General features: G+C 42.6%; 1 protein-coding gene across 2 annotated transcripts in view; it reads left to right on the plus strand.

Moving 5' to 3' along the window:
• HDAC8 (histone deacetylase 8) overlaps positions 1 to 17,861 on the plus strand; it is a 238,911-nt gene that overhangs the window by 201,533 nt on the left and 19,517 nt on the right. The window contains exon 10 of one of the 2 annotated variants that reach the window (XM_070783604.1): positions 6,437 to 6,542. The exons of the other annotated variant lie outside the window; for it this stretch is intronic. Within the exon in view, the coding sequence (XP_070639705.1) occupies positions 6,437 to 6,542 (106 nt within the window). The remainder of the gene's footprint in view (positions 1 to 6,436; positions 6,543 to 17,861) is intronic. 2 annotated transcript variants of the gene reach the window in all.

Below are 17,861 nucleotides of genomic sequence, written 5' to 3' on the forward strand. Positions count from 1 at the left end.
CTTGAATGTCTTCAGAATCCTAAACACATTTTATTTCATTCCTTCAACAAACAGGAATTGAGTTCCAATTATTTTCCAGGCCCTATGCTAAGAGCTGTAGGTAATATAAATATGAATATAACAGTACTCTTCCCTTGTGGCGCTCTGACTAAGGAGCTGGAAAGATGGATATAAATAACTCAAAATCCCTGTCAGGATGTCTCTGACTCCCATCATATGGGTGCTTCCCCTCAGCCTACAAATATACTTAAGACCCTCCCATCTTAAAATACCTCCCTCCTCCAGTCCCACCCCTGTACCAAACTCCTAAAAAATGAGAATGTGTGTATTCTTACCCATCACTGTTATCCCCAGTTCTTCCCACCAGCTCTTCAGCGCCCTCCAGTCAGGCCTTGTCCACGCCCTCCACTGACTGCTGCAGTGAAGATCTCCTTCCCAGAGACAAATCAGAAGGCCACCCTCCTTTTATTCACCTCTCCACATCTCAAATTGTCACCAGAACTGTTTCCTCTCCCTGTCCACTTCTGAAGTGTTAGCTGTTTTCCATGATTCTTTCCTTGCCTTTCTTCTCTTACTCTGTAGTAAGCCTCCCCTTTCAGCCAAGACAATTCCTTGGCAGTTCTCATCCAATTCCTTTATGTCATTGGTAACTCCCAAATACACATATCCTATATCTTAGGCCTAACCTCTTGCCTAAATTCCAGACACTAAATCATCATTATTCTGACCCTCATCGTGCCCCCCTATGAGCCCCCCTCACACCTATACACCCCACCATGAACCCTTGTCCTCTGCCTGTATTCCTCAACCCATTACGATAATTCCTACACAGTGGGAAATCCTTGACTTTCTCTTTTTCCTTACTTCACATATCCAACTCATTGTTTAGTCCTATTTATGTTATAAAAGATAACATAGAGAGTTTTTCAATCCCTCTGTTTTCCCACAACTGTTCCGGCTCAGGCCCTGTTACCACTCATCTTGGCTCTAGCACCAAACTTCTCACTGGTCTCCCTACTTGCATTCCTCCCCTCAAATTCCATTCCATTCTCTACACTGTAGCCATTGAGTCCTCTAAAGTGCACAGCTTATCTGTTCATCCTCTCATTTCCAAGCTCCCTCCAGTTTCCATTCACTTATGCCACAAATAGTTATTTGCTACCTCCTAGGCATAAGCTCTGTTTGGGGAACTGGTATGACAGTGGAAAGCAAAACAGTGTTCTGCCCTTGTTGACCTTCTAGTCTGGGATCAGACCAAATGCCTTAGGGTGGGGAGCAGGCAGTATCTACCATAAAACTCATCCTGCCCCCACAATCTCGTGTCCTCATTGTCCTTATACCCTACTCTCAAGCCCCATCATAGTAATTTCAGTGCCTATAATGTGCTATTCCATTCCACACTCCCTGCCCCTGCCCAGGCTCTCCTGGAAATGCCTCCCTCCCACCCACCAGGCCCCTTTTACAGATCCCCTGACACAGTCACTTCCTCTGGAGTAGTTTAGAAGGGCTTCCCTGGTAGCTCAAATGGTCAAGAATCTGCCTGCAATGCAAGGAACCCAGCTTCAATCCCTGGGTCAGAAGATCCCCTAGAGAAGGGAATGGCTACCTACTTCAGTATTCTTGCCTGGAGAATTCCATGAACAAAGGAGCCTGGTGAGTTTCAGTCCATGGGGTTGCAAAGAGTCAGACATGACTGAGTGACTAACACATGGGCAGTGCTGATCTCTAGAATGACCTGGATTCAAATCTCACACTGCACATGATAGCTGTGTGACCTCTTCAAATTATCTGACAACTCTGTGCTTGAGATCCTCATAGGTTTGAGAATAGTCAGTCCATAAAAAGTGTGGAGACGCTTTAAGTGCCTGACACATAAGAAGCCTTTAACCAATATTAACTATTACTGATGGGATTAACATATACACGCTGCTGCTGCTGCTGTCGCTTCAGTCGTGTCCAACTCTGTGCGACCCCATAGATGGCAGCCCACCAGGCTCCCCTGTCCCTGGGATTCTCCAGGCAAGAACACTGGAGTGGGTTGCCATTTCCTTCTCCAATACATGAAAGTGAAAAGTCAAAGTGAAGTCGCTCAGTCGTGTCTGACTCCTAGCGACCCCATGGACTGCAGCCTACCAGGCCCCTCCGTCCATGGGATTTTCCAGGCAAGAGTACTGGAGTGGGGTGCCATTGCCTTCTCTGATATACACGCTACTGTATATAAAATAGATAACCAACAAGGATCTACTGTATAGAACAGGAAACTATACTCAATATCTTATAATAATCTATAGGGGGAAAGAATCTGAAATATATAGGTATATATATATTTATATTATAAATCAAATATATACTTCAATTTTTTTAAAGATAAAAATATTAACTGTTATTACTTATATCTTTAGTATTATTGTTATACCTCTCATCACACTGTTCTATAATATCCCTTCCTACTAAACATATCTTACTATCTTTGCACCCAGTGACTAACCTAGTGAGGCACATAGTAGATATGTAATAAATGTTGAAGGAAGGATAAAAGGACTGACTGTTCCAGGTTTGTGGTTTGGTTTCCTGTGACCACATAGGATTATGAAGGAATAACAACAACCTAAGGCTTCTTCTGAATATCTTCTTGACCAGGTATCTAAGTGTATGTTATTTGCATTGTATAAGCAAGAGCTGGAGGGAAGTGAGCGAGAAAGGCACTTTGAGCTGGGCTGAACTGAACAGACTAAACTATTTCCTTTTTTTAATTTATTGACTCTTGGGTCAAGAAGAAACTGACTTCCCTCAAGTACCATTCCCTTCCACTCCCATCCTTCAGCCCCACCTCATCCTTTCCATTTGTCTCCTTCCCACTACCATGTTCCCCTCAAACATGCATAAATGAACCCCAGAAAGCAAAAGGAGCACTGAGGGAAAGGGGGAAGGAGTGGGAGAAGGTTAGCACCTCCCTCCTTCCTTTGCTGAGATCAAAGCCTGCGTTTGCACTTGCTGGCCGGCTGGCCTCTTTCATGCCCTACTCCACCTGTCTGGGAATGGCATTGCCACTTGCCCATTTCCTTTTCTCTTCAACACTGGAGGGCAGTTTCAGGGTGGGGCCTTGAACTATTTCTAGTGCAGGCCAAATCCCTCCATCCCAACATCTTTGCTTTGTGTGATCAGATTTCCTTTCCACCTCGCCAGTAACAAGTGGCGGGAGCAGAAGGCAGGAAACTGTGAAAGAAGTCAGTTTCTCTACTGGCCCTTGGTGGAGCTCATGGTTTAAGTAAGTGGGAAGCTACTGGGGCTTCTGGGCTTTTGTCTGGCAGGAGGAACAAGTTCTTCTTTCTGCATCTGGGGGTGGGGAAGGTCCCAGTGCTTGGCCTAACATCCCCCGGGGTCCAGGTGAGGCGCCAGTTAGGCAATGGCTTCTTGCCCCAAGAGAAGAGAATTCACATGTACTGACATCCTACCATGTGCTGGGCTGGCCTCTGTGGTCGGCCCTTTAATGTATATTATCTCTATGATTCCTAACAACCCAGTTGGGTCAGCATTTATCATTCTTCTGGTAGCAATGAGAAAAGAAGCTTGCCTGAGGCACACAGCTCAATCCAAGTATGAAAAATCCAGCTCTGCCTGACTCTATGGCCAGGGCTCTTGCCGCCTCATCATGCTGCCTTGAGAGCTGAGAAAACTGTTCATGCCATAAATTGGCTCTTTGCATTATTCCACAGAATTAACTGAACAGCCAGATAAACCTTTTGTGAATTAACGTAATTCAGCATAATTTTAAAGTAAAGGTTGAAGGAGAACCTTGAGTTCAACTCTACAGGCTCTACAAAGAGAATATGACATAAGTTTCTGCCTTTGCAGAGTTCACGGTCCCATAGAAAAGAGTTAACGAGTACAAAACTAAAAACATAATATAACACAAAAACAGAAATACCACGAAAGAGCCAGAGAGGGAAAGAGTGCACCACCTTTGCCTTAGATACAGCCTCTGCCTTCCTCATGCCTGTCTCTTCCCTCAGCTCCAAGCAGAGCTGCTCAAGGCTGCCATGTGGAACTGGATCACAGAGCAGGGACTTTCTTATATCATCTGTGTTCCCTAGCCTAAGAATAGTGTAATAAGTAATACCTAGGAATAATATTTGATTGGCAAAGGTGGGGAGATGTTTAGGAACCCAGGCTTACCTGCAGCCAGATTTCTTCAGCAAAGAATGGGTTATTTATGGGTTAGTTAAAGCCAGATGCTTAGCCAGCCAGGACAAGACACTCAATCCCAGTCAAGCTGAGCTCCATCACGTGGCAGTCAGCTCTGGCCCCAGCTGACCGTCTTGCCACCATGTGCTCACAGCCCAAGAGGGGGCTAAAGCTGGAGAGCGGCCTGAGCATGCAGCAGGTCTTCACAATGAGGACATGTTGTTCCAGACACTCAGCGCAAAACAGATAGCTCACGACATGCCTTACTGACAGAGGATCAGCAATGTTATCTTTATAGATGGAGTCAGAACATTCCCTCCTCCTATACCTCAGCGAGGCCCCTTGCCTCTGATTTTTATAGCATTTGATGCCAGGAGTTTGGGTGTCTCAGAGTGACTTCTTCATTGGACCTGCCTTTCTTCTATTGCTCACTCTAAACCCATCTTTCCCTGCCCATGAAATGAATGTACTACTTGACAGCCTCTGGAGTAGGAGAGGCCACTTAAGGAGAGAGGGCTACACCTGTTTGAAGCCTTCTCTTCAAGAGCCAAGCCCATGAGGTTCTCAGGTTTGGACTAAGGGGCCCTCCTTGGCTAAAAATACAAACCTCTCAGGTTTCTTTGATCAGAATGGGGGAGTTAGTTTCTGTAAAGACCATCTCTACACAAGGCATCTTCTATCTCCAGAACTTGGGACTTCAGACATCAGCAAGTAATAACTTCAGCAGGAAGGAACTAGACTCCTCTTCTTTTTAGATCAGTCCAATAAAAGAAAAAGCATTATAATCATTGGCACAGTCTTGGTCATTTTTCTTTTAATTAGATATGAGGAGTCTTCTGTCATAGATGAGCAAAAGTCATCTTCCCATCAAATTACTCCCATAGATTCCACAAAGATGCTGTTAGAATCCCTAGAGATTATTCCACAACCTCTCCCATGGTACCAGATATACATCCAGACTCTTAACAAGGATAATTTGATGGCAATGGCAATCACCTTGGATTATTTTTAAAAGGCTCTTTGAATGACATCAAATTCATGACACATGCCAAGATCCCTTGTTTTCATGCCCTCTGTACCATTTTTTTCCAGGGAATTTGAATTTCCCTGGCTTACTTCTGCCTAACAATATCACTATTGAAAGCACATAATGTTAAGGACCATATGCTCTCTCTCCAGAAAGTGTGTACAAATACTATTTCTGTTTAGTTTTTAACAGAAATAGTAGCTTTGCATATTTCCCATTCAAAAACTTCTCCCAATTGAATGATTCCCTCTGTCATGGGGTGTTTTTCCCCAAGCGGTCCCTAATAGAGAAGCTGAATCAGATATTGTGACTTACCAAAGGTCACAAGGAATCATCTAGTGAGCTAGAAATAGAAACCAAAAACCTTTATCTTGATTCCCTGAATTTAAAAACAAACTCTACTACAGAAAAAATAGAAAAACTAGGCTCATTTGACATTCCTGTTGCAGGGAATTCAAGGCAACCAAAACTAACAGGCCTTGGTCTGTGAGGACCAAGGAGGTGACTAAGACAGGTGCTGCCTGCCTTTAAGGAGCTGATAACCCAGTATAGGGAGATCAGGTCACTGTTGAAAAATCTCTACACACTGAAGAGCACCTAGAGGACCCCAAAGGAGGGCTTGTCCATCTTCACAGCCCCTACAGCAGCCAGCACAGTGACCTGTGTGTGATATGCAGGCAAGCACTGTCTATTTGTTGAACAAGGGCCATAAGAGATGTATCAACAGAATGCTCTGGGGCTTGTGTAGAATGAGGGACAGCTTTGTGAAGGAGATGACATTTGAGCTGTGCCTGGAAGGTTGGAGAGGTTTTTCACAGGCAGCAGGGGATGGGGGAGGGACTTTGCAGGCCTCAGGAAAAAACAAGGGCAAAGATCCTCAAGGGGCTGAGGGACCAAGCATGGTCTCATTTGGGAGAGCCCAGAGCCAGCCAGTGTGGCTAGAGAAGAGGGAGTGAGTGAGCTGAGGCTAGAGAGAAAAGTTGAGATGTGAGCAGAGAGGACCTTGAACACCAAGCCAAAGAAAGAATTTTGCAGTGGACTGTCACAGGAGGTTTGAACAAGGGGACTAGTTTCCTGCTGCACCCTCCTGCCCTGCCCATCTGGGCCTTCCCTGCCTTGTCGGTAGCAGTGGGTTGTTGTTGTTGTTCTGATTGTCTGTGGTTTTTTGGTTTGGAGGTTTTCTGTGGTTTAGTTTGTTTTTTGGCCTTTCCCTTTTCCTTACAGTTTTTCACAGCATATGGTCCTGATTATGTGCTGGAAATCACGCCAAGCTGCCGGCCAGACCGCAATGAGCCCCACCGAGTCCAGCAAATCCTCAACTACATCAAAGGTGAGCACCACCCTTCAAATCCAGCTCTCCTCATTCCACCCAGCTTGTGGTGACCCATCAGTGGGGGCTTCCCCAAATACCATTTGTCATTTGGTGGCTAGACTTTACACTGACTCAAAAGGGAAACCTCTTCTTGGCCTAAGAGCTTGTAGTTGGAATTCTGCACTGGTCACTCTGGTTGGGATTGTCATTTGGCCAACTAATGTCACCTTCAGGGAGACAAAAGTTTCAGCTTTAAGCACCTCCAGTGGAAAGCCAGTTCTAAAGTGTGCCCTGGAACTCTCTTTGAAAAGGGCAACAGTAAAACCCTCTCTAAGATAAGAGAAGGTCAAGTCAATTCAGACTTGGGGTTGGACATGGGGGCAGGAGGGCTCGCAGGCATTCTGTTCCGATGTGGTTCATTGGTCCAATAGAGCTTTGAGTGACTGTGAGCCCACAGTGAGTAGTCAAAGATTTTGAAGCCCTGGGAGTGGGTTCCCCAGTCTCACTTAGAGCACTGGAGATGTGGCTGCTTCCCTATTCTTCCTTTCCCTAAGGTTGGCCTCCAATTATTCTGGCCTCTGGACAGAGGGAAAATGGCAGTCATCAGGTTATTGCCCACTTGATCACACTGTCCACTAGCTGTTTGGGAATACTGTTGGTAGAAACTCCCCTCCCAACCCCAACTGCTGTTTCACAACTAAACTCACTTCATCTACCATTTTTTTAAAGTTGTTTTGGTACCCACATTCCTATTTAATTGAATTTGTGGGTACATGTGCATATTTTGGGGGGTCCTAATTACTTGCAGAGTTAGAAGGCCAAAGGTATCACATTGCCCATAATGGAGAGTGAAATTCCTGTGTTTATTCAACTAACAACCAAGATAGCACCAGTTCTCTTAACTTTGATTCCCTCATTGGAATAGACTCCAGCACAAAAGAGAGGCCCGTTCTGTGTCAGAGTTAGTGTGAGGGAACACGTTGTCCTGGGGAATTGTTGCCGAAAGTGATATTAAGGCCCTGTCGTCTAGTACAGCCCAGTCTGTGACAACAACCTAGTCCATAGCCACTGACTCCACATCCCAGGCTCCTTTGATGAGAGAAAGATTTCTAAGCTCATGAGTCATAAACTCATAAGGTTGTGCTCACAGCAGTGCTTATCAGCTCTCTCAGGTATCACACAGCCCTCAGCCTTTCCCTGATCCTGTAGTTTCAAGGCACCTCCCTCTGGTCTCTCAATGGCTACCAACTTCAAAAGTCTTCACTTCCTAACCAAATCCTCCTCCCTCCTTGAACCTTTAAGGCCTTTAGAATCCTTCTTTTCCTGGCCTTTCTCTAGCCTTTCTTACTACACCGCAGACTTGATTAACACATGTTCCCACCCTTGTTTCCTCCTGTCCCTCTCAGATCTTGGACCAAATTCTCATACCCTCTTTCCCTTCACCTTGCCATTTTCCCCTCATCCAGACTCTAAATCCTGGTAGAGCAGAGACAAACAATAGAAATAGAAACTAAACAAGGCTCTGCAGCCACTTGCTCACACCTACATATGTGCAGATATCTTTATGCCCTCATGCTTTCCTGCACACATACCCAGACACATATCTCCAGAGAGTGCTGACCTCATGCTATTGAGAAATGGAAATGAAAAGCAAGAGAAGACATAAGGAAGGTAATTCAAAGGGAAGAGAATTAGGAAAGATAAGAAACCCAAAAGAATACATTTTTAAAAAAATACTCATATAAAAATGAGATAAAAGATTAGTTTGAGGATTGGTTAAAAAATAATAATAACAGAAAATTTTAGAGGATATGCAAGTTACATGGAAGTCAAGATTTTTTTTTAAATATCCTAACAGGTTAAAGCAATATTCCAGTTGCAATACCATGAAATTAATGTATAGACCAGGAATTGGGTCTTCAAAAGCAACTGGACACAAGCAAGATAGGAAGACATGGCTTCACAGGATTTTGTCTGCAAGAGTTAGGGATTTTAGTCAGTGTGAGTCACCATGGCAAGGTAGCCTCCAGAGATGTTAATGCAGTATTGACCTTACTTTAAAAGATCTTGAGACAAATAGGAACATATGTTTCAGGAGGTCAGGATGGGGAGAGGATTGGAGCCCAGGCTCCAAGAGGCCTGGTTGGAGGAAGATCTGGGTTTTTGGAGAGTAGAAGACTCAGGGGTATGTTGTCCCATATCTCTGAGAGGCTGTCACAGAGCAGAGGGTATAGACAGAGTCTGTGTGGTCACAGGGCACAGAGCTAGGACCCATGGGTAGGTATTATTAAAAGGCAGATTAAGCAGATTTTCATTCAAGGTAAAGAATTTTATAATGATTACAGCTGTCCAAAGTGGAACAGACTGCCCAGAAAGGAATGAGGTCTCTATTACTGGAGACCTACAAATAGAGACAAGACAGTCAATTGGCTGTCATATTGTAGATGGAGACCTACATTTGGAGGTAGGTTATTATACTAGGCTATCGTTAAGGTTCCTTCCAGCCTAAGATTCTAGGATGCTGTACATTAATTATGTGAAAATACAAAAACAATAAAAAGAAAATGAGAATGCAGGGGTTGGTTGATGAGTCATAGTTGGGGGGGTTGTGGGGGAGGTAATACTGTGTATAGGAAAGAACTGATGAGGAGAAGAAAAGAAACTAAGTGGCTAAGAGTGGGTGGGGAGGAGCCAGGGAGGGCAGACAGCAAGTAGAATGGCTATAGATTACTAGGAATCTTCAGATTTTTCCATTTAGCCATCCCTTTCATATTGACAAAGTCTTGTGTTCTAGCCATGCAAATGAGCAGAGCATATAAATCCAGAACTGAAAAGAAATGCAGTTAAACCTACAAGAAATGAGGCTAGAAAGAAGTCCAAATGTTAAAAATGGCCAGGCTAACCTGCTGTACTGAGACCATGCCCCTCCAGCCTGGTGACATGCTGCCATCAGATAGTGCGTTGCCATGACAATGGTCAGTGTGGAAAGGCTGCTGAATTTTCTGCATTCTGAAAGATTTTCCTGAACCTGAGTAAAAGACTATCATCTGTTCTTCAATATAAAACCTCAGTGAGGCTGGCCATTTCTTCCAGTGTCTCTCCCTCTCCCCCTCTACACCTCCCCCTATTAAAAACAAAGGTGGTGGGGCAGAGCCAAAGATTATTTGGGGAAGTGGATGGCAATGAGGGAGTGGATGGACTACATTCCACTCTATGGAAAGGAGTTTCACCAGCATATCTGATTGAATTTAGCCTTTGAGCTTGGGTTTTCTCTCTTTCTCACCACATCCCTTAGAAGCACAAAAAAATGGGATTTTTTTAACCTGTTGGAGAGTAAACCTGAGGAGGTTCATCTTATAGTGATAAATTCCATATGCTACAGGATGACTGGCAAATTTGGACCTCACTTTATCCTGTCTTTACTCCCTATTAGACTTTCTGAGAGAGGAAAAAAAGACAAAAATAAAACCATGGAGAGTCTATTCAAGCTGTTAGGTTTATACAGAGAAAAATTATGTGTTGTTCCCACAAACCGTTCTTCTCATGTCAATGAATCTTGAAGATTTGTGTGATTGTTCACAAGGAAGTATAGGTTAGAATGTGGATCATTCAACCTAGATCATGACCACTACTGTAAAATCACCCTTGAACCATCTTCATGTGCTCAAACTTGTTTGCCTTTCCTCTCTGGTTGACTCCAGAGGAGTTAGCTCACAGAGAACCTTCCAGAGTTGAAACACTGCTGATGTGATCAATCCCCAGAGGCAGCTACCTCCTTGAGCCTGCCTAGCTCTGCATGGGGAAACAGGGGTAGAGGTTTTCTAATCCCTGGTCCTGATGACATTTAAATCAAGTAAAAGTCCCTAGGGGGCCAAAAGTTTCATGTTGCGGTCCAGGCCAGACCTGGTGGGGGAGGGGCAGGAAAGGGTGAGTTGTGCATATGTGAGAATGTGTTGGAGTTGTAACTGGAGGTTTCTACATTTGCTCTGAGTTCCCAGACTCTATGTTTGCCAGAGATAGAAAAGGAAACAAATGGGACCAGGAAGTAAGGAGGAGGAGAGAAGGAGATAGGATAAAAGAGGGAAGAGCAGGTCTTACGCACATCTGCCCTTTCTGACCCTTAGTGAAGGAGACTTAGTATGGCAGCCTCTATGGTGCAGGGTTGGGGAGATGGACCAGCAAACTGATGTGGGTGTTGGGAGAGACACCACAGGAGAAATAATAAGAATAATAGCTACTATTTATCTTACAGATGAGGAAACTGAGGCTCAGAGAGGATAAATTACTTGGCCAAGGTCACCTTTATTCATTCAGCAAGTAATTACTAAGCACCTACTCTGTGCTACACTGTGTTAATAGGTAGTGGAGCAAACACTTGAACCCAGGGCTGTACAAATTGAGGCTTTGGAGTCGGGTTTGTCATTTCCAGTGTCCTTCCTCTCTTTGTAGTGTTGCCCTATCAAGCCTACTCGTCATCTACTTTTTCCAGTCACCCCCGGTAAGCCCCTTCCACCTGGTACTACATACCTGACTTCTTCTGTGTGGTTGATCCAAAGCACCTGAAATCTGATTTCTCTCTGGAAATGGGAGGAACTCGTCTATAAGCAGCATTTGAAATTCTTGTCCCTGATGTAGGCCTTTTAGCCTTGCCCCCCTCTCCACTATACTGTAACTGAACCTTCCAGCTCTATTTTGTGCCGAGTAGAGAAGTAAAAGAGAAGGACAGGTTGAAGAAGCCAGTCCACCTGACTCCTACTGTCTGAATTGTGCTGTGATCACCAATCCCAGTCTATTTACAGTTCCACAGCCCCAAGCCAAGACCCTTTGCACATCTACAGGTAATATTCTCAGGAGAACCACTGTGCTTAGTGTAAGCAGCACCTCCTCTGGCAGCCTGATGTCTGGGATTGACATTCTTCTAAGGACTAGCAATTGGGGGCATCAGGTCTGGGCATGTCCAAGACCTGCTGGAGTCCCCAACTTGAAGCAGTGCTCCTGCCTGGTGGGACTCCACACCATGAAAACTCAGCTTATTTCCACACCTTCTCTTGCCCCCTGAGAAGCCATGAGGATAAATTGCAAGGCAGGGCCAGACCCAAGACAGACTGACCATTTGCTTCAGGGCTTCTTGGAAGGACTTTGGAGCAGGATTTTGGAGCCTATTATGAGCCAATTTGCATGACTTCAGGTGAGGATCTCTGTGATGTTCATCCCTTATCTCACCTTGCCATCCTCTGTCCTTTTTCTTTATCCCTCTCCAGCTCCCTATGGTCTCTTCTAGGAGCCTCGCTTGCTTCACTAAATGGTGTAAGAATTGGAAAGCTTGGTTATTGTTGTTGTTGTTATTGTCATTGTTAAACAGAAAAAGTTGTCAATATGTCATACTGAAAATTTTAGAAATTCTAAAATGAAAATGAAGGCTATTCCCCAAAGTTCCAGTAATTTCAACAGCAGCTTTTAACAAACCATAAAAACCCTTGACAGGTTACTTTTGAAGACTTGAAATACCTACCTAAATCCAGGAGGTGGCAACTCCTATTATTGAAAGCCTACTGTGCATCACCATGCTGTATTCTTTACATATGTGATCTCATTTTTTTCTCCCTGTTACCTTATGAGGTAGGAAACTGGTGCCTGCAGAGGTAATATAATAAGCCCACGGTCACATAACAAGTAAGTGATGACATCAGGATTTGAAGCTAGGCCTGGTGCCTCTCCTCTCCTTGGCACTATTGCTGGGTCAAGTCTAGTCATCATCCCATGTCTGCTCTTTCCAATCACCCCTTCCCACCTTGCAATGTCTCCCAAAGTGAGGTTCTGAACCAGATTGATTTTAAGAAGTATCACTGTGTCTCCACATTAAAGCCCAGATAAATCAATCAATCAATATTTTTTGGAACTCCCCATGTGCTTAGTGTCATGAGACATATAAGAGAAGTTTAAGACATGAATCCTGCCTCTGAAACACAGCTGAGAAGTTGAGATGAGGAGCCAAAACTAACCCCCTTAGACAGGTCAGGACATAATAAGGGCTGGTGCAAGACAGAAGAAGAGAAGTAAAACTTTAGGGAGAGTACTTTCATAAGGTTGGGGTGTTTTGAATAGATAGAAGAGGGAAGTGCTCATAAGCAGGGGAAACTTGGATAGGTGGGGGCCAGGGAGAGATGGCAGGTTTACTTGAATTTCATACTAAATTGTACATACCAATACAGTAAAGTAGGAGCCATTCTAGGTTCTGAAACTAAGATATGACATGATGCAGTGATATTTGGATGGATCATGGTGGTATTTCAAGGGTGAGCCTTCAAAGACCTGGACCAGAACACTGGTGGTAGGATACTCCCTATCCTATTCCTCCTGGATGACTGAGAGCTGTTAGGAAGAGAGTATCAATAGCATTTGGAGGTATATCATTTATAGGGGATCAAGGAGAAAGGAAGAAGTAAAGATGACTCTGAGGTTTCCAGCCTTGATACCAACTGGGATGGGGAGCCATTGGGAGTAGGGGATAGTTTTACAGAAATATATACTTGATGTGTTCTTTTTCAATACATTGAATTTGAGATATGATACAATGTTAGTATAACTACATGGAATAATTTGTTGCAGCCAATTAAAAAGAAATTTTTAAAGCTAATTTGATGACAAGAGAATAATTTGCTCATGGTAACAATCTTAAGTGAAAAAACAGGGTGTGAAATGATTTAATACCATATAGTCTCAACTTTGCAAATATACATAATGTCTGTGTGAGTGAATGTATGGATATGCATAGCAAAACGCTAGAGGGAAATATACCAAAAATTATAACAGTAGTTATCTTTGATGGTAGAATTGAAATTATGGGTAATTTCTTATTTGTTCTTTATTCTTTTTCTGTTATTTTTCAAAATTCCTATATGAACATGTCTTGCTTTTACAGTCAGAAAAAAGAAATACATGTTGGAGCTTTTTAAGAAAAAGACAATAATCTTTATCAGACCTTATGTCCCAATTTTTAGTTTACAAAATCTGGTCACTGTAGCTGCAAATAAGGGACTGGAGATGGACTATTTTACATGTCTGAAGTACTGACTCCTTTCTTAGGTACCTCTAGTAATTCTAGGGTGCTTCCTTTTGTCTTGAAAAGCATGTCATGATGTAAAACCTCTTCAATCTAGTAGAAGGGCAGAAAATCCAGATAGCTCCCTAGGACCACCACCTTTTCAAAAATTCTCATTCTCAAGGCAACTGTCTCTTTCTTTTGGGGTTTTCTCTTCTGTGCCATTGATCTATGTGTCTATTCATGTCTTGATTACTGCAGCTATATAATAAATCTTAAAATCAGGTAGAGTGATTCCTCTTCCTTTTCAAACTTGTTTTAGCTATACTAGTTTCTTTGCCTTTCCATATAAGCTTTAGAATAACTTTTTCTATATCTTAAAAAAAAACACCTTGATGAGATTTTGTTAGGAGTTGTGTTAAATCTGTATATCAATTTGGAGAGAATTCCAGTCCATGAACATGGTACATTTCTCGATTTATCGAGATCTTCTCTTATTTCCTTCCATCAGCATTTTGTCATTTTCAGCATACACATCCTTAGCAGGTTTTATAAAAGTTTTTCTTTTATTGAGTTATGTTTTTCATTTTGGTTTCCATGTGTTTGTTGCTAGTATACAGAAATATATTTTTTGTATATTGTGCTTATATCCTGTGACACTTCTGAACTCATTTATAATTTCTAGATGTTATCTTGTAGACTCCGTAGGATTTTCTACATAGATCACCATCTGCAAATAGAGACAGTTTTCTTTCTGTCTGTCTGATCTATATGCCTTTTATTTCCTCTTCTTGCCTTATTACACTGGCTAAGACTTCGAGTATTATGTTGGATAAGAGTGGTGAGAACAGATATCCTTACCTTGTTCTAGAACTTAGAGGGAAAACATTCACTTTTACCAATACGTATGATGTCAGCTCTAGGTTTTGTTGATTTCCCTTAAAAGTTGAGAGAGTACCCCTCTATATTCCTAGTTTCATGAGAATTTATGTCATGAATGGATGTTGAATTTTATTTCATGTTTTTGCTGTATCAGTTGATACTAATACTGCCATATATGTAATTTTTCTTTTTAGCCTTTTAACATGGTAGGTTACATTGATTGATTATCAAATATTGAACTAGCTTTATATACCTGGGATAAATCCCACTTGTTCATGGTGTAATATATAGTATATTATATATTAGATTAGATGAAATCTGATTATATATATATTAGATTAGATTAGATATGTTATATATTGTATATGTGCTAAGTCGCTTCAGTCATGTCCAACTCTGCAACCCTTATGGACTGTGGGGTTGCAGTCCATAGGAGCTGTCCAGGCTCCTCTGTCCATGGGATTCTCCAGGCAAGAATACTGGAGTGGGTTACCATGCCCTCCTCCAGGGGATCTTCCCTACCCAGGTATTGAACCCTCATCTTTTACATCTCCTGCATTGACAGGTGGGTTCATTATCAATAGTGACACCTGGGAAGCCCATATTATATGTTGTGATTAATTGTGTTAGTCACTCAGTCATGTGCGACTCTGTGACACCATGGACTGTAGCCTGCCAGTCTCCTCTGTCCATAGAATTCCTCAGGCAAGAATACTGGAGTGAGTAGCCATTCCCTTCTGCAGGAGATCTTAGCGACCTGGGGATCAAACCTGGGTGTCCCACGTTGCAGGCAGATTCTTTACCATCTGAGCCACTAGGGAAGTCCATATAGGACTAGTATTGCCCTGATACTGAAAACAAATGATGGCATCACAAGAAAACTATAGGCTAATATCCTTCATGAAATGTAAAGCCTTCGATAAAATACTAACAAATAGAATTCTTAGTTTTTAATTCCTAGAAATAAATATATATATTTTTGTATGTTATATTATATATATTACTTTTTGTTTTGTTTTGTTTAGTAGTTAAGTCATGTTTGACTCTTTTACAAACCCAAGGACCGTAGCTCACCAGGTTCCCCTGTCTATGGGATTTCCCAGGCAAGAATACTGGAGTGGGTTGCCATTTGTTTCCCCAAGGAATCCTCCTGACACAGGGATCAAACCCACATCTCCTGCATTTTACAGGCAGATTCTTTACCACTGAGCCACCACCAGGGAAGGGCTTCCCTCATAGCTCAGTTGGTAAAGAATCTGCCTGCAATGCAGGCAACCTGGGTTTGATTCCTGGGTCAGGAAGATCTCTGGAGAAGGAGGAGAAAATACCCACCCCAGTATTTTCACCTGGAAAATCCCATGGACAGAGGAGCCTGGCAGGCTACAGTCCATGGGATCCCAAAAGTCAACACGACTTAGTGACTAAACCACCACCATCAGGGAAGCCCCTATATCTTATATATATTAGCAAGGATATGTGTATGTATATATATATATATGACCTATGTATATTATATAATGTATATACAATATATATATTATATAAAATATATATAATATATGTATATTTCAATTCAGTTCAGTCACTCAGTCATGTCCGACTCTTTGTGGCTCCACAGACTGCAGCATGCCAGGCTTCCCTGTCCATCACCAACTCCCGGAGCTCACTCAAACTCATGTCCATAGAGTCGGTGATGCCATCCAACCATTTCATCCTCTGTCGTCCCCTTCTCCTCCCACCTTCAGTCTTTCCCAGCATCAGGGTTTTTTCCAATGAGTCAATTCTCATCAGATGGCCAAAGTATTGGAGTTTCAGCTTCAGTATCAGTCCTTCCAAAAATATTCAGGAATGGTTGGATCTCCTTGCCATTGAAGAGACTCTCAAGAGTCTTCTCCAACACCACAGCTCAAAAGCATCAAGTCTTTGGCACTCAGTTTTCTTTATAGTCCAACTCTCACATCCATACATGACCACTGGAAAAACCATAGCTTTGACTAGACAAACCTTTGTTGACAAAGTAATGAATGTCTCTGCTTTTTAATACGCTGTCTAGGTTAGTCATAACTTTTCTTCCAAGGAGCAAGCATCTTTAAATTTCATGGCTGCAGTCACCATCTGCAGTGATTTTGGAGCCCCCCAAAATAAAGTCTCTCACTCTTTCCATTGTTTCCCCATCTATTTGCAATGAAGTATTGAGACCGGATGCCATGATCTTAGTTTTCTGAATGCTGAGTTTTAAGCCACCTTTTTCAGTCCCCTCTTGCAATTTCATCAAGAGGCTCTTTAGTTCTTCACTTTCTGCCATAAGGGTGGTGTCATCTGTATGTCTGAGGTTATTGATATTTCTTCTGGCAATCTTGATTCCAGCTTGTGCTTCTTCCAGTCCAGCGTTTCTCATGATGTACTCTGCATATAAGTTAAATAAGCAGGGTGACAATATACAGCCTTGATGTACTCCTTTCCTGATTTAGAACAAGTCTGTTTTTCCATGTCCAGTTTTAACTGTTGCTTCTTGACATGCATACAGATTTCTCAAGAGGCAGGTCAGGTAGTCCAGTATTCCCATCTCTTAAAGAATTTCCCACAGTTTGTTGTGATCCACACAGTCAAAGGCTTTGGCATAGTCAATAAAGCAGAAATATATCTTTTTACGGAACTATCGTGCTTTTTCGATGATCCAACAGATGCTGGAAATTTGATCTCTGGTTCCTCTGCCTTTCCTAAAACCAGCTTGAACATCTGGAAGTTCATGGTTCACATACTGTTGAAGACTGGCTTGGAGAATTTTGAGCATTATTTTGCTACCATGTGAGATGAGTGCAATTGTGTGGTAGTTTGAGCATGCTTTGGCATTGCCTTTCTTTGGGATTGGAATGAAAACTGACCTTTTCCAGTCCTGTGGCCACTGCTGAGTTTTCCAAATTTGCTGGCATATTGAGTGCAGCACTTTCACAGCATCATCTTTTAGGATTTGAAATAGCTCAACTGGAATTCCATCACCTCTACTAGCTTGTTCGTAGTGACGCTTCCTAAGACCCACTTGACTTCACATTCCAGGATGTCTGGCTCTAGGTGAGTGATCACACCATCTTGGTTATCTAGGTCATTAAGATCTTTTTTGTATAGTTCTTCTATGTATTCTTGCCAACTCTTCTTAATATCTTCTGCTTCTGTTAGGTCCATACTGTTTCTGTCCTTTATTGTGCCCATCTTTGCATGAAATGTTCCCTTGGTATCTCTGATTTTCTTGAAAAGATCTCTAGTCTTTCCTATTCTATTATTTTCCTCTATTTCTTTGCATTGATCATGGAGGAAGGCTTTCTTATCTCTCCTTGCTATTTTGTGGAACTCTGCATTCAGATGGGTATATCTTTCGTTTTCTTCTTTGCCTTTTGCATCTTTTCTTTTCTCAG

Source organism: Bos indicus, chromosome X (assembly GCF_029378745.1).
Source record: "Bos indicus isolate NIAB-ARS_2022 breed Sahiwal x Tharparkar chromosome X, NIAB-ARS_B.indTharparkar_mat_pri_1.0, whole genome shotgun sequence".
In the NCBI taxonomy this organism is placed as follows: Eukaryota; Metazoa; Chordata; class Mammalia; order Artiodactyla; family Bovidae; genus Bos; species Bos indicus.